Here is a 21,392-nt window from a genome sequence, read left to right as displayed (position 1 = left end):
TCCGCATCCTCCTTGGTGACTGTAGGGCTACCGGCGGAACGTGTCTTCGAAAGCTACCATCAGTTCTCAGTTCTATTCATCGACTCACTTTCTGAAACACGTCGATCTTCAGACCCATAAATTGAAACATGGTCTGCACCAAGAAGTTCTTCTCCTTCTCTTTCGACAGCATTCCGCGTAGCTGATCGGTAAAATTGCTGATATACTCGACCGCAGAGACCAGCTCGGTGTCGCTGCTCTCCACTGCGACGACCTTCGGCTTGACGACCTTTGGCTTCTCGACCTTGGGTTTGGGCTTGAGCACTTTGGGCGGTGCTGCCGGGATGTCGACGGATAGTCGAGAACGGCTGGTCGGTGCTTTACGCGCAGCAGCTAGCTTCTTAACGGTACGTAGAGACCTGCTAGCTCTCTTCTCAGGGATCGCAGACTCGCTGGCGTATATTAGCGTCGCACAAGCGGGTATGGTCAAAATCGACTGACAGGTTGGCTTTCTTTTTAGGCTTTACAGCTGCGATCCTGGGCTTCGTAATATCACATGGCGTACTGTATGCCATACAGCCCATGCATCTGCCAGTCAGCTGCATGTACGAGGATCAAGACTGAGCAGATACTGACCGAGAGATGACTTGACTCACCCGCTCGTCCCCGTGAGGGTCAATTTGCACATAACACTCAATGCCGGCCTCATTGCACCCTTCGCATGGACCACCTACATGTCTCAGCACACGCCCTACCTCGACCATATCATGCCTCACCTTCTGAGTTTCCTCCGCGCTTCTGGCTGAGCGACTCCTCCTCCACCATACCCCAGTCCGATGCGGGATTAGACAGTTTAGCGCGCAGTGTCTTGATCTGGTAGAGATGCCCTTCGCTCATTGTAGGGCTAATCTTCGACTCGACCTCGGCGCAGCATTTCTAGTGTGATCAGTTGACGACCATCTGCAATGCACATGGGGCTCGTCTTACCTTGTAGAAGTCTGACTGCCGGATGTTAGGAAGGGGCGTAATAGTTGGCTGGCGATAGGAGAACCCGCTCTTCCGCTTTCGCTTCTTGACGGGTTGGGGAGACTCTTGGGCAGATCTCGTACGTCGAGCTGGTCCATCCTCCTCCTCTGCCGGCTCATCCACCTCTGCCGTGTCCTCTGCAACCGGAGGGCTCTCTTCGATATCCGTCAAGTCCGACTCCTCCTCGAGCATCTCAACGTCGTCAACCAGCTCGTCGTTGTCGGATTCTTCCACCTTGACCGGGTCGTGTCGTGTACCGGACTCGCTCTTGACGCGGAAGCGGGCCTCGTTGTAGGGAATGCACGACATGCTGCTTTTGAGGCTACTTGGGTAGTTGGGTAGAAGTGCAACAGGCAACGATTTCAGGTTTGTTCTGCCGGTTCCCGCAAAGATAGCAGCTACCGGAGCACGTGGTCCGCGCGGGCCTAAGATGAAACTTGTGCTGATGATCATCATTCTTCCATCATCATCAGTTATGCTATAGCCTGTCGATGCAACCCCCGCTACATATCGCCCAGGACCAGTCGCCCAGCTCTCGACATGCCTGCGATGCCCTCATATGGCCTGTCCATCCCCCTTCTCGCCCGTCCCCTGCCATTTCCTCGCCTCGATGCGCCGGAGAATGACGGGCCGATCAAGGCGACTTTGCCACCAGCTGCTGATTAGCCAGCCCTCTCCCAACTACTGAGCCTGTCATAGGAGGTTTAGAAATATGCTCACCTGCTCCAACACGCCAAGATGTCTATCCATGTCTTCAAAGAAATCCTCAGCCGCAAAGTCGAGCTCTCCATCCTCTTTAGATACAAACCCTCGCGCGTACTTGGTCGTTTCTCAGATGATGGAGAGCAGTCTGGACCTCCCCCTCGTTGAGCGATGATCCGACAATGCCAATGCTCCGATGACACGCTACCAGCTGACCATCAGTCGCTGTACTGTCTGATTGTGCAAAGTCTACTCACCTGCCCTGACGAACCGCTCTCCGCATCCATCTTGACGAGCATGTTGGCCCTCGCCTCATCCCAATCTCGCGAGTCCGACATCTTCTCCCTAAGCCATTTGTTGAACCTTGGGATGAAGCTGATGGCGGCCTGCACTCGTTGTTCGGAGATTTCGGCCTGAGTAGTCGACGGAATAGGCAATTGAAGCTCTGAGCTTCGCAAAGGTTGAGGGAGTCGCTCCAGGGCGTGATTGGTGGGGCGACGAGAGGCAGCAACAATTTCGACGGTAGGAATAGGGCGAGGTCGCTTGGCCTGAGGAGCCTGAGGTCTGCTGCTACGCATCAGCTTCCGGCATACCCCGCCTCAGCCATCATACCAGGGGCAAGGCTTACCGTCTGGTCCTCTTCTTGGTCTTATGACCGTTGGTGGATCCAATGACTATGTCGCAGGTCCTTCCGAAGGCAATGCAGCCTATACAGCTGCATCTGAGTCAGTCTGGAATCGATTGTCATGCGCAATGAAGGGCAGCTTACCGGGATACGACCTGGGGTCTATCGGCGGCCTCGGACTCCAACACACCTGGACCAGGCAATTCATGTCCTTCGTCCGGCAAGACCTGCAGGCCGCACCTACGCGATGAGCTGGCTCCTCGCTCCTTCAGTGATACACTGGCTCACCGTTCATTCCCTCACCATGACTGTCCTGACCTTGATCCTTGATTACCGAGGCCCATGCTGCCGCCCTGTCCTTCACTTTGGCCAGGTAGCCTGTGTAGTCCCTTATCGGTTTTGAATTTTTGCTGGCGTGAAGTTTGTGCTCCAGCTTCTCGCATGAGGACTGGAGGCGGTAGTATCTGCTCGGATTGGGCACACTCTCAGCTCACCTTCCAGACTGGGTGCTCGCGAACGTCGTCAATGATCTTGCAGGTGGGCTGGCGGTACCGGAAGCCAGTGGACTTCCGCGTTCCCGTTGGCCTACCTACGTGTGCCCTGCGCCGCGCCGCCCTAGTCAGAGCTACCTCCTCCTCTACGTCTGAAATGTCCTCGCTGTCCTCATCGTCGTCTTCCGGCTCAGTCTCATATGACCCATCATTCCCCTCATTTTCCTCTTCCTTTCCCGTCAAGACTGAGCTGGCAGCAGGGCTCTCGGATCGACTGCTCGTCGACAAAGAGTCGGCCTCCTCCTCCTCATCACTGGAGTCGAGCGAGACGGGATCGTCCTTGGTGTCAATGGCCGGCTTGATGTCAATTTCGGCTTTCACCATTCCTGGATTGAGCAGGTAGGGCGTAAGTAGACGAGGTTGTGAGTCAGTAGACGCGGACAGCTGAACGCTGATGCCATCGCTAGAAGATCAAAGCGGTTGACTAGGTTATCGTGGCGTCGAGAAGCCAAAGCTAGTCCCTGAAACACACGGGGAAACGCTATTTTACACACTTCCCGGGTGTGCTTCACAGCCGCCTCCTCCCCGACGCGGGGTTGATAGCACGGGTCGTCCGCCTCTGAGGTACTTGTCCCATGATCGGTCTCTGCTTCGAATTCCGGGGCATCAGTAGCCACTTTCTGACCTATCACTGCTGCAGGGCTGGATCAGACTTGATCATTGATTGAAGAAGCTCAAGGTATTCTTGATCAACTGCCGGCGCCGTAGCCAGCCAGCAGTTCCAGTAAGGTCGACCGCTCTGAGGTGCACTCCTGCGCGGAATGTCCTTGAAGGCATACGTGTACGCTGTCTGCATGATGATGGTATTGATGTCTTGATCTTCTAAACTACCACTTCCGATTTGATGATCCGTCCCCTTGTAGATATGTCTCCCTCACATTCCCGAACATGGCTTCCTAGTTAGCCGCCACCGCCTATGATTCGTCAGTAATATGCGAGAGTCGTGGCAGAGAGCAGAGCATCGACGTACAGCGTTGAGCACCACCAAGTGCTCTTCCATCGCAAGAAACATGGTACCGGTGAGGAAGTCCTCCTGCGCGCCGCCCTCCAAAAGCATCGACCGAGCTTGCGTGCTGAACTTCCGAACATAGCAGAGAGCGGACTCTGCTTCCAGCTTGGTGACGTTGACATGTGGCCGAGTCAAAGAGGCGGTGAGCTGTGGGTCAGCGGCGCTCGCGCTTGCATACTCGTAAACGCAACGGCACAACTCACCTTCTCAAGAATAGACGTCTTGGTATGCATCAAAGCGAACATCGTATCGACCAGGAACTCGAGCTCGCCCTTTCGGATCAAGAGGCCCCGCAGGTGCTGAGCGAAGCTGGTAACGAAACGAACCGCTGCTTGGACTTTGATGACATCGACCTCAGGTGTATCGTCTTGCTCTTTGGGCGGCGCCGGAACGGACGATCGCTGTGCGGGTGGCGGGGTACCGACGGTTGGCTCGCGGCGGTGCTCGGTAACCGCGGACGCGTTGACGAATGGCTGAGCGGGGACCCTCACAGGTGAGGCGGCTCTCGCTCTCTTGGACTGCGGACGCGTGGATGCGATTGCCCTACTGAGCGTCAGCCAGGCCTCCATAGCAGTCAAGTTGTCAGCGGATCAGTACTCACATGCGAGAGGCTTGTGCTTTCGAGTTCGCTCTACCAGCCGTCATGTTGCAAGTCCGACCCAGGGCTATGCATCCCATACATCTGCGTGTCAGCCAGCAATCAGGAATACGTCTCCGTAACCTTTGACGCACATGGAGATCACCGTCGGTGAAGCGGTACTATCGGCTCGGTCAATCTGAACCAGGCAGTCGACTCCTTTGTTCGCACACCCTGGACACGGTCCGCCTTTACCCGTCAGCCGGTCCATATATAGTCAGGCACGGAATGATCCCCTCACCCCCCTTCATTCGCCGTTCGCGAGTCCCCAAGGGTGCCTTTCCGACAATCGCCCACCCTGCCTCCGCATGTGTAATTTTCCTCTTGTAGCCCATCATAGCCCTCTTGACGATGGGAGCCTTGGCGATTAAGATTCTACGCTCAATGATCTCGCAGCACTCCTTGAACATCAGCTTCCACCCAAGCGCGATCGCTCGTAAGATATATTGAACGCACCTGATAAAGAGAGCTTGCTTGCACACCTGTAGCAGGTGCGATCATAGCGGGTTGACGATACGTCCAGATCGCCTTTGTCTTGAACTCGTTGGTACCCGTATTTGTGATCCGCCCTGTTGTAGCTACTGCAGGGGTCTCGCCGTACGTATCGTCCTCCGAGAGTAACGAGTCTTCCTCCAACATCTCGTCATCCGACTCCACAGGTAATGGGTTGCTGCTCGTCCCAGCGTCGGTACGGAGGTAGGCACGTAGATTGGGCTTGGCTTCAGGCATTCTGCTAAAGCTTGTATGAAGAAGGGAAGGAAGAAAAGACTTTGTGATGGCAAAGCTGATGGGGAAGCAAGCGAAGCGGAACTAGGTTTGTGGCGCAAGCTAAGGAATGTTGAAGATGAAACACGGGGTAAAGTGGCGAATCCAACTAGCCCGCGGCTGCTGCGACGATTTCAGACACGTTTCCGCAAACATGCTACAGGCTTGGCGCGTGAGCCTTGGAGGATTGACCTGGCTTGAGCTGACCGGCAGACCAAAATCAATCCCTGGCTATCAATGATATCAGGGTAGCTCATCTTACATTTCGTCGGCAGCGATGAGATACCTCGATCATGTAGCCCGCACGTGTGCATGATCATCCAGTTGCTACATACTCTCCTGATTCCCCCCTAGAAATCCTCCAATCCTGACGTCCACCTGTCTCAAGCTATACACTTGTACGCCCGCGCTATCTCATCAAATGCGGTGTTTTAGAGCTGTCCCAACACCTGCACAATCAGCACTTGTCCAGCATCCAGCTCAGCGCGAGGCAGTCTTCACTCACCCGCGTCAATGTGACAAGATGCATGTCCATCGCATCGAACATGGTGCTGATGAGAAAGTCCTTCTCGATCTGGACCGCAAGCTTGGTGCGGGCATGGTTGGTAAAGTTTTGGACGTATATGATGGCTGCTCCGGCCTGGTCAGTGGTGTCCTCGGGACCTCTAGCAGCTCCCGTGATCTGCTGATCAGCTCGGCATGGATTCGGCCGTCGGAGGAGGGAAGACATACCCGCTCAAGCAATGCCACATTCTGCGACATGACACCAAGCGTGGCCCCGATCATGAACTCATCTGCGTCTTCCTCCTGCAGCAGCATCCGGCGCACCCGATCCGCGAATTCTGCCACATACCGCAGCGTTGACTGTGTCGAGCTGCTTGCTGCTCCGGTGGCTCCGACGCGCGGAGCCGGCGCCTGAGGAGGAGGAGGAGCGGCTCGGATGGGTACAGTGATACATTTACGATTGGTGTTGCTAACGCCAGCACCGACGGTGCCGAGAGGGGGACCGCCGGAGACGACCGAAGCTCGACCCCTCGTGAGTCTTGTCGGTGGCGCCGAATTGCGTCGTATGGCTGTGGGAAGTGCAGGTAAATTGTATCGGCTGTGTGTCAGCTCCATAATCAGCGAGGTCGCAGACTAGGTAGTAACGTACGGAATACGCGGGTGAGACGCCTTTGTCTCCTTCGCCGGCCGAGACGCGATATCGCAGAGACGGCCAGAGGTCATGCAGCAGATACAACTGCTCCGTCAGCTTGTCGATCCGCACTGTGCTCAGGCCGATAGCTGCGCTCGGGCCGTCAGAATCCGACGTACCGGGAGATTACTTCATGAGGGCCATGCCTCCCATTCTGTATGACACGGACCAAGCAGTCTTTGCCACGTTCTCGGCACTCGTTGCACGCGTGACCTGAGGATGAGCTTGACGGCCTGCATTTCCCTTGTAGCATAGGTCTCACCTTCGGCGTCGATCGACCCTCCGACTTCCCGCCTGCTGGAACCCCCTTTCTTCCCTTCAATCTTGCCCCAGTGCTCTTCCGTCACCCATTCAAGACAGCGTTGGTTGGCTTTCCTCTGGCGCTCGCTCGTGGTGTTTAGTATGGCGTGCTTAAGCTCTTCGCACAGAGCCTGAGATGTCAGCTCCGAACATAGGCACTGTCGCCCTGTTCTGCTGACGAGATATATGATCTGACCCGTGACTCACCTGAAACGTATTGTGATCGCTCAAGTTGATTAACTGGACCGCCGGCTGACGATATACCCATCCCCCCTTACGCGCGGTCACTCCAGTCTTTCTCAGAACTTGGTGTCCCGGCGCCACATCCTGTTCGTCCTCCGAGGATCCAGAATAATCGTCCACGTCCATCATCTCATCCTCCGAGTCTATGGGCACCGGATCGCTCATACTACCTCGCTGGCTTCTGGGGGAGCTGCGGGAGGGCGGGGCGTTGAGTGAGGGCATGGCTGGGACTGAGTTCCGGTCACAGGTAAGAGGTCGTGAGATAGAGTGGAAGATAGATGGGTCCAAAATCGATGGACAGCTTTGGGCAGACAAGGCTCGAAAGATGAAACAAGGGGTAAAATTACGTCACCCACCCACCTCTCCTCGGTATTATGTCGACCGGACTCCATTGTATGTGAGACGAGCCAGCTAGATCGAACACACGTCCCTCTATGTATCGTCAGCTAGATGCCCTGTGCTCGCTTCACGAGAAACTTACATGGGAATCGCGCTCACGACCCCCAAAATCCCACTTTTCCCAAAACCCTTTTGTCCCCTTCGCCACCCATCATCATTCCTCTTTGTCCATGAAACGGCTCCCCTTTTCCCCCTGTCCATCCGTCCGCTCGACTGGATTGGCGAGGTGAAGGCACACAACTGATCACCGAGGTGAAGTAGGAATGATTGCGAAAGTGAAGTGGTAGTTGACGAGGAATGCGAAGTGGTAGGATGAGTAGGGGAGTGAAGGGGGTGGTATGATGAGGGGGATATAAGACGAGATGAGGAGAGGAGGGATCTGCCATATCCAACACCAAAGCACAGCATCTCCAGCTCCCTACTACCCCCACAACCACTACCCCACCTCCATCCCCATACAGCCAACATGTTCGCTACCTTCCCCGCCAACCACCCATTCGCCAAGTGCGCCGCCCACCCCATTCCTACGCCAGCCCCATCGTCCCTCATGCCCAGCATGATCGGCCCTGTCCCTCCTCTCCGGCGGTCGCGCCCTTCTCCCACTCCGGTCCAACTCCACACCCGCCCTGGATCCAGCACCTCAATCGCATCATCTTCCTCCTCATCCAGCTCGAGCTCCAGCAGCTCCAGCAGCTCCACTCTCCTCCTCACCCCTACGTCATCCCGCTCATCCTCCCCTACCCCCGACGAAGACTGCGAGACCGAGTCTGACTTCCTCAAACGCCTTTCCTCCACCTCCAAGCGATTCGGAACCACCTCGTCCCGCCGGTCTTCCCACACCACTACACCGGACTCTGAATCCTTCGTAGCCGGTCTCGAGGGCGTCACCAAGAGTCAATTCGGGAGTACGGGCCGGCGAGGCGGTATGGAGCTGAGCGAGAGACATGAGCGGGCGGCAGAGAGAATGGCGGAGGAGATGGAGGATGCGGAGTTGCGGTCGGCTGTCTGGGTTTATATAGGGCGGGCGATCTAGAATTGGGCTAAGAGCTGTTGTAGATCTAGAATCAGTTGTATCTTTCAGTAGGATCATGATATTTCTTCAGCGTTTCCCTCCGCATCCTACGTGGTTCCAAGCGCTTCTTGCTCGGAGGGACTATCCTTGGCGAGGATCGTCTCATAGCAATGCCGGGGTTGGGACGAGCGTAGCTGCATCCGTCAAACGGTTCGACTCTGCAGTCATTTCAGTTGCCCTTGCGCGCCCGAGACCACCACGACCCCTCAATACCAAGTGCATCCCTTCTTCTCCTCCCTCATCTCAGCTTCTTCTCCCCAAAGTACATCTTCAAATACCTCATCTGCCCCCACGCCGCCGCAACAAGTACCGCCATCTGCACCAGACTCCACACGACCGCTCTCGAATTCGTCCGCTCGCTCGCATCCCTAAACGTCGCCTCCACTTCCCGCATATACTTTTGCTCGCGCTGGATATCGGCGACTTTATTGTTGAGCTCGCGGAGCTTGCCAGCGAGGGTAGAGACGTGCGTGGTATCGGCGGTGGTGTCGTGTTTGGCGGACCCGACTTGGATATCGAGATACATCTTGATGTGCTCTGTGGAGATCCAGCCGCCGGTTATGTTGGTGGAGAGGCAGATGTTGTGGTCCCCTGTGGGTCAGTCAGACAGCCGAAGGTGCCGCCAGCAGCGGAGAGGAGCTGTAGTAGCTGGAGGAGGTGTAGTAGCTGGAAGTGAAGGCGAGGGATACTTACCAGGATCATGAGAGGTGAAGGTGAACCGTCCATCAGATGGTCCCTTTGTGTTGACGACAGTATGTCCACTGGCCATTTCCTGCTTCCTCAGCTCCGTACCTGTAATCTCTTTGACGGATCAAAGAGCAAGAGAACAGGAGATGGGAAACGGCAACTCACCACCACATTCACAGTAATCCCCATATCCGAGTTGGACAGCCAAGCTTTTGTCGGCTCATTCCACACCAATGCCCGATAGTGACCTGAACATCAGCTCGGTCCCCAAATACCTGAGCGATAGACCCACCCTCTACGATAGTATCACTTGGCAGCTCTTCTAGGAAACACCTCTTCTCGTTGGACTCGAAATAAAAGTGGAGAGCCTGCGCTGTCAGCTCAGCTCAGGGCTGCAATTCCCCCGGCCCTCCACGTACATGAGCGAGAGAAAGTAATGGTAGCGCAGCGAAGCAGTGTGAGAGCTTCATCTCAGGCCGGATGGTGCGTTTTATGCTAGACGTACTGATAGGAGAGGAGGAGGTGGAAAGGCAGATGGAATCGCGTGGAATTGCCTTTCGCGCGCTGGCAGCATTCCTTGACTAGCTTGAGTCGGCGTGCAGCCGGAGTGAAGCCGGAGTACAGCGGTTTTGCGGTCTTCGATTTCCCTCGCCAATACACGTTCAGTCCCAAGCTCGTAGCCTATGTATGCAATATACGATGCAGCAGATCTACTCTACAATCTACATACTCTATGATCCCAACGCTCACATCGTCAATGTCGTCGCATCCTCCTCCTTGCCCTCGGCCCACAACCTGACCTCAACCTTCCCGCCCTTTTGCACAATGACCTCCATCTGCACGCCCTTCGCCCCCTTCACCTCGGTCTCGACGTACCCCAAGAACTTGCCCTTGTTGAGCACAACCTCCTTGATCTCCTCGTCTTCCTCTTCCTCGTCCTCGTCATCCTCCGCGGGGGGAGCCGGCACCCTGGTGATCTTGACCTCCTCCTTGCCTTCCCACAGCTCCACACCGACCTTCTCTGCTCCGCCTACGACACCGAGAGCGACACGACGACGCGATGGGAGTGCCGAGCCCTGCTCAAACAGCTTGGCAGCGAGGACCTCGCTCTTCTCTCCGGGGATAGCGATACCGATGGGCGCAGAAAGGGTCTCGGCGTCCCGGTCGGCCAGAGCGAGGACATCCGACAACTGCAGGTCCTTGTCGAGCTTGGAGAGGTGGAGTGCCTGGAGCGCGCATCCGATGGCGATGACCTGACTGGGGTCAATGGCGGCGGTGACGGGGGCAGTGGGGGCGAGGAGGAGGGCGAGGTTGGACTGCAGTCCGGGGAAAAGGGTGCTAGCGCCCGCGAGGAGGACCTCGTCGATCTGAGCAAGGTCCAATCCGGCGTCCTTGACGATCTGACGCAAACGCTCGCCGACCTGACGGAAGACGGGCGCGGCGAGACTGTCGAAACGTAATCTGTTGACCGAGGTGGAGAGGTCGAGACCGTCCTTTAGCGATTCGACGGCGCAGGTGGCGGCACCGGAAGAGGCGGAAAGAGACCGCTTGGTATGTTCAACAGCGAGGCGGAGCTTTGCCTCGGCCCGCTTGTCGCCGGCGGGTGCGGATTCTGAGCAGGGTACGTCAAGTGCGGTCTTGGTCTTTTTGGTGAACTCCTTGGCAAAGTGCTTGAGAAGCTGCACTGTCAGCTCAAGAGCTCCGCATGACCAATGCTGGACTTACCAAGTTGTCAAATTCCCTGCCGCCGAGCTTGTCATCCCGCCCCTTTCCGAGCACAGTGTACTCCCCGTTGCTGACCGCCACAACCGACACGCTCAAGCTCGTCTCTCCCATATCCAGCACCACGACCTTCTTGTCCGTCTTCTCGACCTCTCCCGCATCACCCTCCTCGGGCTGACCCAGGAGTCCCCGCTCTTTGCGCTCTTCTGGCATACCCACGCGGTACCCGACCAACACCGCCGCCGCCTCGTCCAACACCTGCAGGACGTGAATGCCCGCCGCCTCGGCCGCTTTACGAAGCTCAGCCTGTTGTTCCGGGCCGAACCAAGTAGGGGCGGAGATGACGCAGTGAGTTGGCTTGACACCGAGGTAGTCGGAAGCCGAGGTGAAGAGGGTAGAGAGGAAAAGGGTGGTCACTTCCGGTGCGGTGAGAGTCTTCTTGCCGGCAGTAGGCTCCTGAACGGCAGGGGTAGCAGCGCCCGAGGCGGCGGCAGAGCGGTTGCCCTTCTCGGGCGCTTTTGGGGGAGGAACGAGGATGTCGACTTCGTACGAGGGGGTTGTGGAGGAAGAGAGGAGGGGAGCGGTAAGGATGGCGGTGTGGTCGACCTCATCGTAGGTGTGACCGAGGAGATTCCGGAAGCCCATGATGGTGTTCTTGCCGTTCTTGACAAGGAAGGGCTTGGCTCCGTTGCCAATGTAGACCTGTTCACCAGAGTACGAGATGGCGCAGGCGATTTGGCGCTCGCCTTCCTCGTTGGCGATACATTCTGGGTGTCCTTCCTAGATATATCAGCTTTGCCATTGTGTGAGAGATGGCGAGCTGCGCACCTTGTCTATGACAGCAATGGAGGCAAAGGACTGCCCGAAGTTGATACCGAGGATGTGAGGGATGGACCTATGGTGTGAGCTCTGGGAGGAGGGCAAAGCCAAGAGAAGAGCTTACATTGTATGTGTGTAAAAGCAGTAGCTGATAAGGAGGTCTATGAGGATGCTCTAGCTGTTGTTATTGCTATTGAGCTTTGGATTGAATTAGATGGTTCAACTTGAACAATCTTGAAGCCAGCCAAAGCTGAAAATCTCGGTGCCACACTGCTCAGACTCCGCTTATTCCCGAGGAATGCTGAGTTCATTTCCCGTGCGTCACGTTTCAGATAGAGCGTTACAGCTCTAGCCCCCTTTTAGCTCTCGGACCTTATTCCTTTAGCTTATACAACATGAAACGCTTGATGGATGGCCATCACCCTCCCACGCGACGCTACAGGACCCGTAAGCATGAGCGATCGGGACAACATGAGGAGCCATGCGGAGTGAGCGCCGAGAGAAAGCAGAAGGCGGGGTAAGGGTAACCGTGTCCGTTGCAACGGACAGAGCGTCCGTGCATCTCCTATCGCGCTTTCCTGCCTTTAACTCTTTAGCCTTCACAGTGGCGCGAATCGATCTTGGCTCTGACTCTTGAAACTTGTGCATTCCTCTACGTGACTCTGTCTCCCTCCATCGATCTCATCTCATCTCGAAACAGACCACCGGCCGCCGTTGCCGACTCATCAGCGGGGCGAGCGCGTACCTGTTTCGCATCCCGTGCCTTTTCTCGATATCGGATTGGCACAGCGAAAGGCACACGACAATAGACCGCAGTCCGCCTATAGCGCCAGCCTCACCGTCGCGTCTTCTTCGACTATCACGCGCCCTGCTACACAACGTCGACCAAGCAGCTCCCGCGGACGCCTGTCGCGCTGCCGAGCGGGCTGATGAATAAGATGGAGACGGACTGGGAAGCAAAGGAGAGGTATGTCGACTCGCCGCACCCGTCTTGTACTCAAGCTGACATCCTTCAGACAAAGGAGAGAAGACAAGCACGTCCCCTTTCAGGCCTATCATACCCCTCCCCTCAACCCTTCCTCGCCTACCCTTCACACCCCTCGTCGACCCGCCATCCCTCGCTCCTCATCCTCTTCGGCGCTCGATACTCCTCTTTCAGCATCCTCCAGCTCCGGCCGAAAGAAGACACTCTGGGGACAGCAATCTACACCGCCTTCGACATCTTCCACGCCGGCGTCCCTCCCTCATCTCATGCCCACCAGAAAACCCGCTTCTGGACCCTCTATGCCTACCTCTTCCATCGGTAGAGAAGCAATGTCCGAGTCTGGCTCGATGCAGGGCAGTCCAGCGCCGGGTCTCACCAAGAAGCGCTCGTCCGGCCAGCTCCTGGCGAGCTTCGGCAAGGGTCTGAGCAGGGTCGGGTCGGTGATGAAGCGGACTCCGAACAAGACGGCGACGGCGGACGTCGCGCTATCTCCAACCTCGACCCCGCTGAGGCCTACTCCGACTAGGCAGGGCTCCAGGCTGGGTCTGAGCAAGCAAGGGAGCATACGGCGGCAGGTACAGCAGGGAAGCTGGAGGGGAAAGAGGGCTGAGACAGGGCCGGAGGCGGTGCAGGAGGAAGATGAAGAGGGAGGTGATGGATATCGGGATATGGGTTGGCAGCCGGATGCAGGACCGGGAGGAGTAGTGGATGTCGGAGATGAGGGAATAGGTCTGCCTTTCAATGTTACCGTGAGCTGCCAATATCGCGACTTCTCGTAGACTTAAGCTGATCAAACAGCATGAGCTACACGTTACACCAGGTCTCCACGGGATGCCGACCGCATGGCACCAAGAGCTCAAAGCTGCAGGCATGACAGATGCGCAGCTCCTCATGATCGCCGCGGCCCGGCAGCGCCAAGCGGCAGTGACGCTCAAGCCTGTCCGCACAGGCTCGACTCGGCGGCCATCCCAGCGGCGAAAGAAGAGCTCGAACGGCGAAATCTCTCCTCAGGTATATGATCCTATCAAGGAGCAAGCAGTCGGGCGGGATGGCGTCACCCGCATCAGGCTGAGCGACAAGCCCGCGACCTCCTCGCCCCGCTCGAAACTCCCAGCTCTGACACATCTTGATGATGTCCGCCCGAGCATGGACGGGTTCCAGACCGCCAGTCCTGGTGCCAACGCAAGCGCGGGTCCTAGTCGGTCCTCTTCCCTTCACCCTTCCCCCATCGGCAGTCGTCCTCCCTCTGCTTTCGCCTCGCCTACGCGAAGAGGCTCGTCCAAGCGGCTCTCGGATCAGCTGCGCGGTTTCGCTTCTATAGAGCTGGATGCGGTCGGTTCTTGGGCGGATGACCTGCTGGGGATGGTGGGCGAGGACAGCGGAAAACAAAGCAGGGGGAAGGAGATGGGCGAAGAGCCTGCTCCTCCTGTTTCCGCTTTCACCGCTGGACAAGCGAAGTCACCCAAACCTCCCTCTCCGCGCTCTCCCCTGAGGTCTGCGGCAATCCGGCGCGTTCCCGTCCCGGAGACCTCTGGAGCTCCTCGATGCAGCACGGAAGCTCCTCATCCACAGTCCCCCACATCCAGCTACTCGCATGCCGCCAAGCACACCCGCCAACCCAGCTCGTCCCGATCGGCCACGAGCAACCGCACCGCCCAAGAACCCGGATCGTGCGAGACGCTCGGAGCGGCACCGGTCGAAACGCCTTTCACACCCGATCAGCCTACTCCTATCCCCCGGACCGGCCACGGAGTAGTATCCGCCGAGTATACGACGCCAATGATGAGCATGACGCACTCGCACTCCCAGTCCCTGTCCACCGCGGAAGATCTGGAGGTCCGCACACCATCCACATCGGAGAATGATGATGGGCGGCCGCCGGTCTCGGCTGCTCTCTTTCCGGCGTCGGACCAGCGCTGTCACGGAACGGAAGGGACGGGGTGGGTGACGCCCAAAAAGCCCGGGTCTGGATCCGGTCGAGACGCCCTCGGTCGGCTCGGCGGACCCATCGAGCTTTCGATCCAGTCATCCCTCACACCTACCAAACCACTTCCCAAAGACGCCGACAACCCCATCTCCCCCCGGAGTCAACGCTTCGAAGACCTCGAGGCGGACTATGATCTCTCCATCCCATCTCCCCTCCGTCCGCCGCCCAACCCACACTTCTCCCTTCCAGCCAGCGCGGCCTCGGACGCGGAGGACGACTACTTTGATCCGAACAGTTTCTCGGGGATGCCGGAGCCAGGCTCGCCGATCCTGAAACCGGCGGATCTCAAGCTGATCGGGGCGGAACGGTATGGCGGTTTAGCATCCCGCGGGACGAGCGACGACGAGCACCATCATAATTCCGATGTACCGAAGGACAGGGACAGGGAGCGGATGGAGGGGATGCGAGGGTCAGGCCTGGACTCGAGGAAGCAGAGCGAGGGATCTATCATTATGATACATCCTTACTCGCCTTCAGAGCTAAAGGGGCGGGGATCGCGGATCGGCAGTGAAGCATCGGCGTACAGCCATCCGGGTTCGCGTCAGGGCAGCGAGTCGTCTGGACACCCCCATAGTCGGAAGGCTTCCGCCGCGGGATCGCGCAAAGATAGCGGAGGGTCCAACTTGGCCCTTGGCGCTGCGATCCCGGAGGTTCACCCGAGGACTCCGGCGCTGGTTATGGCGCCTCACCGACTCTCCTTCCCCTCGGTCATCGCTGGTGGCATACCGGCGAGCCCACAAGCTCCAGCTCTTCCGCTCCCAAAGTCCGATCTCGAGCCGGTCATGCCCCAGATCGACGAACAGGAGCTCAAGCCCGACTCTCCACATAGCGAAGAGGACCACCTCTCTCCCCTCCCCCCACATCCCCCACTGCTGCAGCATCTCTCACACCGTACTTCTGCACGCTCTCTCCGCTCATCGTCCGCGCAAGCACTTCACGGACAGATGGAGGATCCCCGAGGCAGTATGGCCTACTCTACATTCTCGGGCGAGTCTGAAGACTATAGTCGGGATAGCCTACTGGGCGCGAGGGTGTTGACTGCGCAGAAGCAGGTGCTGGGCGGACAAGATGTGGGGCGGATGAGTGTGTGGAGTCTGAGTGGATATATGGGGGATGAGGCGGGAGCCGAGGAGGACGGAGGGGATGCGTCACGAGTAGGCGAGGGCGTCAAGGCGAAGGATCGGCATCTTCGAGTCCGCCAATTGTAGTAGGGTGAGCGTGATTAGCGGACAGGTGGAGGGAGGAGAAGGCGCGAGATCAACAGCGGCATCTCCAAGTCCGGCAGATGCAGGAGATGGGGAAAGGGGGAAAGCGTGTGGAGAAGGGGTAGAAGGGGGAATATGTGTGGAGAAGATTCTGTCGGGGTCGTCTGATGTTCGTGGGAGAGGCAAGGATGAGATGGAGAATTTGACGGGAGGTGTGAAAAATGCGCCGAACCTGCAGGATGTGCAAGTGAGGGCCCGGGAAGAGGAGAGGAGACCCAAGGGAAGAAGTGTTCACTATGTTAGAGTCATTAATCTACTCGATGCTATCTATAATGTTGCCCTTACCCTACTCAGCTCGCCTGTGAGCTCGAGCTGGACACCCGCGGATGAGCGTCACTGAGGCTCGAGGCTGGTAGCTCCGACTATCACGTTTCCCTCGACTTCCTGAGACGTGTCGTCGTGCCACACTGGGCGGGAGTATCGGTATGTACATTGCATGCTGATGATCTGCAGCCAACCCCAATCCCTATTTCGTCATACCAGATTACGCCTTCCCACTCCGCACATGCTCCACAAAGTCATCGATCGTCGATGGCCACGCTCCTACCATATCAGCTCTTTCCTATCACTACCCCCTCTTTCCCCCTCATAAACTCACCGCTCTCATCATACTCCTTGAAGTCGGCATCAATGGTCCGTATGAAATCCACCAACAGCGCCCACGTATCCTTACTGACCGACTTTCCCCGCTTCTTTTGGAACGCCAGCCACTGCTCAAAGTGCTTCTCGGTGAATTTCGGCACGGAGGATACGGCCCCTGGTTTGGCTGGGTTGTCGTATGAGAGAGCAGAGGGACGGGCTTTCATAGCGGGTAGGATGAAGAGGGGCCACATGTCCAGTGCTGGCTTGTCAGCTTGGAGCTCTCCGGACGTGAGGAATGGGGAAGCTCACCAGTGTCGAGATCCATTACTCGCGCTCCGGGGGCTTTGCAGAGGTCGAAAGTATGCAGGTAGACCTTCTTGAAGTATGCAGGGTCGGCATTGAGCTTTCGACGCAGTTCGGGCAGACGTGCCTTCATGCTGGCCAAGGAGTCGATACTGAGCTGTAAGCTATCGGACCCATCGTAGCCGTCTGAGCGGAATTGGAGGAAAAACGAGCTTACCCTCCGGGCATAGCCATCCAGCCTTGAACGAATGGGGCCTTCTCCCATTCTCCAGTAGCTTTCGACCCCAAGTCCGCCGCAAGGCAGAACAGTACCGAATCCTGTTCCAAAGTCAGCTAGGTTTTGCGCAACTTTCGCAGCCCTCAAAGCTCACCGAAGCAGGATCTATCCCGAGCTCCGTACACATTTCCATAGTCCCGTCGATCTTGATCAACTTAGGATCGGTGTTATCTGGACTTGGTGAGCTTTACCCTTTTAACAGCCTGGGAGGGTCGCGAGCTTACCCTTGAATCTCTCCCAGATGTCGCCAAGCTTCTTCTCTTGCCCTTTACCGCCTGCGGTACTAGCCTGGGCGGCGGCGTCATCATAGAACGCATCAAGAGCCTGCAAGACGTCAGCTCTGGCGCTGCGCTCGGTCGAGCGTGCAGGTGGGAGAGAACTTACCGCATCGACCGTCTTGTGTTTCCTTACAAATGCAGTGGCGTCTTTCAGGCTGCAGCGTATCAGCCTGGCTCTTCCAGCTGAATGCTGCGATGACACAGCCATATAGATTATCCGGGAAAACTTGGGAAGGAGGACATCCCTGCGCAGGACGACGAGTGGAGGTGGAGGAAAGTGATGGGCTGAGGCTCAGGACTTACTTAGCTCCGGTGATCTCTCTAAACTCAGTGATGATAGCCGCCTCCCGCCTTGCAGCGGCATTAGACTTGGACTGATCATGTCAGCTCCGATAGATCAGCGGATCAGTGCGGACAGATCCGGGACATTGAAGGGGACTGACCATTTCGGCGAGTCTCTCTTGATCGACGGTAGGGAAGGATGGGGAGGCTGATGGGCTGTTTTTGACTGTTCTGATGCAGCGTGACTAACAGCTGACAGGCTGATCCAAATGAGCGTGACTTGTGAGCGAGAAAGAAGGGGGAATATAGTCAACACCGATGAGGAAGGAGTAGGGAGGTAAAAGTGGTGGAGCTCAGCGCGCTCAGCGCTCAGCGCGACCGCGACTGAGACATTCCGCGAGTCCCCCGGAACCACCAAGACCCAGACCCGCTTGGCGTGTCCGCAAGGCCTCATCGACTGATCTCACGTCTGCCGAGGCTCCACGGGCTGCAACGCGACGACGATCAAGCAATACATCAAGGCCCAACATATACAGCCCAAAAACCGTCCAAACTGCCTCTCAAGTCCCCTAGATCCCCATAGCTCGCCTCTCACCACCCGTCTCCGCCCTCCCCGCACAGCTCATCTCTCGCCTCACTGCTCCCCCGCAGCCCCCAACATCCCCACCCCCGTCCACTCCCAAGTACGCCATATCTCCCCATTGACCTCCCGTTCCCTAGTCGCCACATTCGCGTTCTTCTCGATCAACGCCTCGATCCGGGTCCAGAGACGCGTGCGAGAGCTCACGCTGCCTCGGTGCGGGAGGACGAGGTCCCTTACTTGGGCTGGGGGCAGGTATGGGTGTGGAGTAGTCGCGGGGTCCGTGTAGTGCAGGCGTTCCTTGTATGTCAGCTTACCGTCAATACCAAGATGGGCGGAAGGGTTCCTGGAAGCTCACCTGGTCCTGGAGGCGCTTGAGCACGACAGCGGCGAGATCCTCCGCCTTGTACTTCTCCGCCCGGCGGGTCTTGATAGTTCGCTGAAGAGCAGCGATCGCAGCGAGCACCGCTGCGGTAGCTACACAGTCAGCTCTGGATATGACCGACATCGAGCAACTTTTAGCTGAGACGCACATCCAAGCTGGGCCTTCCACGCATCCAGCGACTTGTAAGCCTCCGTCTTGGCTCGGCAGCTGAGCGTCATGTCCGTCCGGGAAGCAGCATACCACGACTTCCCACTGCGTTGTGAGCTCTTGGCCTTCCCGTGCAGGAAAGCCGACAACTCACTGGACGTCAATCGACTCGATGATATCCTCATGCTCCACCAGATCCCTCAATGCCGCCTCCCAAACCTCGTCAAACTGCTCTTTCGTGAACTTGGGCTGCAAAAATCAGCTTTGTTAACGCCAGGCGGCTCAGTCAATCCAAAACTCACATCTCGCCTCGCATCAAACATCTCCCTCAGCGTCTCCTCCTCCATCCCAAACCTCTCCCCCTCGCCCTTCCGCCCATCCTCCTTCCCCATTCCGGCACAAACGACCTTGCCCCTCCCCTGCGCCAAATACCCCTCAACCTCCTGCGCCACGCCCCCAATAAGCCTCTTGCGCGCCGTATCGGGCTTGCAGCTCGGCGGGAACGTTCTCGGCTCCATACCGGGAAGACCGTCCGTGAGGGCCGAAAAGACCGAAAGGGGGTGATGCGAGAGGATGTACTCTGGCTCGCAAGCGGCCAGGTTGCCCGCTTCGCATACCGCGTGCGGGGGACAGGGACTGCAGGCCGTCGGACGGGGCATGAACGGGAGGAGGGGAAGAGAGGTTGTATCGCACCGCACGAGCTCGGTGGAGGGCTGGCCGACCGCCGAGTCGAGCTGGAGAGCGGCGTTCCGCGCGATGCACGCTTGGGCGTTATCAATCTTGCTCTCGCGAAGCAGGATGACATTGTTGGTCGCGCCGCCGGTATCGCAGAAACCGATCGCCGAGGAGGCGTGTTTCCACTGCGCCACCCAAGAGAGGAGCACGAGGAAGAGTGCCGAAAGGGGGACGGTACGGCTCGCAGCGGGGACGACCTGCAGCTTGTCCTGCGCGCGCTTGACAAGGGCGTTCTGTGATGCAGGAACAGGGGTGGCTTCGTAAACAGTCGTAATTGTGACCTGGGGAGGTGACTCCCGATCCCGGCTGGAGATTTCGTTGAGCTTGGTCGAGACGACTTGATTGTGCTCTTCCGCCTCTTGGAGCTCGCGGTCCTGCATCATCTGCTCCCGCACCTCGTCAGGAGGAGCACGAAGGCTCTCCCTGCTAGGTCCGACGCGTCGGAGGGTCGAGCCGGGCGTGAAGGACATGGGAGCGGGCTCGGATCGACGCGGCTGTCGAGGCGTCTCTTGCTGAGGTGAAGCCGGTGTTTGGGCAGGACCAACGGAGGACTGGAATCAGCTTTATCCTTGTTCCGTACAGTATAGCTCACCTTTCTCCGTCGCAGCTCCTTCCTCGCTGCCTGGTCACTCCCGCTCTGGAACGGGTTGACGTCGCTAAACCCGCTCTCCTCCCCGTCGGACCGCCTGGGAGTTCTCGATGCCTTCCGCTTCACTGGCGTGTGTCGGGGGATCTCGTCCGCCTCCGAGTCAGCCTCAGGCTGGTCCACGAAGTGGATGGCCGTATCCTTCTTCAGGATCGATCGAGGAGCGGGGACAGGCGTCTTGTCGCCGGCGTCCGGGGTAATATGGCGAGTGGCTGCGCTGGAGGGAGTAGCATGCTGCGTGGCTGCGCTGGACTGGCGCGACTTTCGCGAGGAGCTAGCAACGGGAAGTGGGGGGACGACTTCGGGCGTGACAGCCGGAGTACGCTTGCGCGAGGTATTGAGGGTAGATCGCCGACTCGACGTAGACTTTACCGAGGGCTGAGTATCAGCTTTGCATGCATGCGCTTGAGATTAAGCTTACTGGAGCCTCCACAACTTCAGCCTCTGAAGCACTCTCCGCCTCTGACTTGGTCGCAGTCTTCCTAGGCCTCCCGGGCTTCCGCCTGACCGGTATCTCCACGATCGGCCCCGGCTCGGGGGTAGCCACGATACTGCCATACGCACTGTCACCGCCCTCTGTATCGACCGACATCCTGCTCCTCGCCCTCAGCCGCTTTGATGGGGGTGCCGCATCCGGCTCGGGCGAATCGTCCATCACCTCGACGATGGGGGTTTTGCGGGGCCGACCACGAGGCTTCTTGACGGGCGCTTCGACAAGGGACTCTTCGCCGCTCTCAGAGACGGAGATGATGCCCTTGGCGGACGCCTTGACGCCGCTCGACTTGCCGAGGAGCTTCTGCAAAGTCAGCAACAACCAGCGTGGAGCGTGAGACTACGTACGGAAGCTTTCGGCCGGACGTTGTCTTCGAACAGATCGATAAGGTCAGACTTCTTGATGACAGCCCCGAAGGGAATACCATGCTCGACAAGAATTGATCTGAGAGATCGTCAGCTCTTGTGTGCGGACGGTGGGAGTGCGGACCTGAGCTGACCGGAGCTGCGGGACCTGGACTAGATCAGCGAAGGCTCCACGCGGGAGCGGTAGATTAAGCTCACCTTGAGGGTGAACGGGTCAAAGTCTGGCGCGAGATACTCGTCCATGCTTGGAGTCGACATGATGCTGTCCAGGTGTGCAATGTGTGTGGATAGGCCGGTGGTGTAAGGCTGTCGGTTAGCGTTATAGCAGCTGTATCTATCGGCTGCAGTGGG

At 57.8% G+C, this 21,392-nt stretch overlaps 5 protein-coding genes across 5 annotated transcripts; 1 reads left to right on the top strand and 4 right to left on the bottom strand.

The window, feature by feature from the left end:
• Positions 1 to 76: 76 nt before the first annotated feature.
• On the bottom strand, positions 77 to 8,377 carry MKK02DRAFT_32975 (uncharacterized protein; the record flags this gene model as incomplete). Its single annotated transcript, XM_053088616.1, has 30 exons — positions 77 to 431; positions 481 to 567; positions 616 to 709; positions 756 to 915; positions 967 to 1,447; positions 1,513 to 1,660; positions 1,726 to 1,747; positions 1,814 to 1,918; positions 1,965 to 2,277; positions 2,336 to 2,422; positions 2,477 to 2,522; positions 2,621 to 2,780; positions 2,827 to 3,180; positions 3,378 to 3,503; positions 3,578 to 3,739; positions 3,854 to 4,039; positions 4,096 to 4,438; positions 4,494 to 4,574; positions 4,625 to 4,718; positions 4,771 to 4,930; positions 4,986 to 5,243; positions 5,800 to 5,976; positions 6,027 to 6,396; positions 6,448 to 6,534; positions 6,609 to 6,702; positions 6,752 to 6,920; positions 6,997 to 7,333; positions 7,393 to 7,464; positions 7,514 to 8,144; positions 8,173 to 8,377. 30 exons carry the CDS (start codon positions 8,375 to 8,377, stop codon positions 77 to 79), a joined length of 5,964 nt encoding a protein of 1,987 aa, XP_052945366.1.
• A 364-nt stretch (positions 8,378 to 8,741) lies between these two features.
• MKK02DRAFT_44278 (putative ER to Golgi transport-related protein) lies at positions 8,742 to 9,660 on the bottom strand (the record flags this gene model as incomplete). Its single annotated transcript, XM_053092870.1, has 5 exons — positions 8,742 to 9,094; positions 9,197 to 9,275; positions 9,356 to 9,438; positions 9,483 to 9,558; positions 9,610 to 9,660. The coding sequence occupies 5 exons, from the start codon at positions 9,658 to 9,660 to the stop codon at positions 8,742 to 8,744; spliced, it is 642 nt and encodes a 213-aa protein (XP_052945365.1).
• Positions 9,661 to 9,936: 276 nt separating this feature from the next.
• On the bottom strand, positions 9,937 to 12,487 carry MKK02DRAFT_44277 (putative heat shock protein HSP60; the record flags this gene model as incomplete). Its single annotated transcript, XM_053092869.1, has 4 exons — positions 9,937 to 10,869; positions 10,916 to 11,692; positions 11,741 to 11,807; positions 12,477 to 12,487. The coding sequence occupies 4 exons, from the start codon at positions 12,485 to 12,487 to the stop codon at positions 9,937 to 9,939; spliced, it is 1,788 nt and encodes a 595-aa protein (XP_052945364.1).
• Positions 12,488 to 12,669: 182 nt separating this feature from the next.
• Positions 12,670 to 15,911, top strand: MKK02DRAFT_32973 (uncharacterized protein; the record flags this gene model as incomplete). The annotated part of the gene is made up of 3 exons (XM_053088615.1): positions 12,670 to 12,698; positions 12,748 to 13,465; positions 13,515 to 15,911. 3 exons carry the CDS (start codon positions 12,670 to 12,672, stop codon positions 15,909 to 15,911), a joined length of 3,144 nt encoding a protein of 1,047 aa, XP_052945363.1.
• A 2,413-nt stretch (positions 15,912 to 18,324) lies between these two features.
• MKK02DRAFT_26366 (Man1-Src1p-C-terminal domain-containing protein) lies at positions 18,325 to 21,299 on the bottom strand (the record flags this gene model as incomplete). Its single annotated transcript, XM_053087181.1, has 10 exons — positions 18,325 to 18,570; positions 18,629 to 18,747; positions 18,804 to 18,907; positions 18,957 to 19,051; positions 19,105 to 20,088; positions 20,130 to 20,572; positions 20,754 to 20,979; positions 21,024 to 21,120; positions 21,176 to 21,189; positions 21,240 to 21,299. The coding sequence occupies 10 exons, from the start codon at positions 21,297 to 21,299 to the stop codon at positions 18,325 to 18,327; spliced, it is 2,388 nt and encodes a 795-aa protein (XP_052945362.1).
• Between the last annotated feature and the right edge of the window lie 93 nt (positions 21,300 to 21,392).

Source organism: Dioszegia hungarica, assembly GCF_025882075.1.
Source record: "Dioszegia hungarica strain PDD-24b-2 chromosome Unknown MKK02contig_8, whole genome shotgun sequence".
NCBI lineage: Eukaryota > Fungi > Basidiomycota > Tremellomycetes > Tremellales > Bulleribasidiaceae > Dioszegia > Dioszegia hungarica.
The sequence above is the reverse complement of the archived record's forward strand: the minus strand, read 5'-3'. Positions and strand labels throughout refer to the sequence as shown.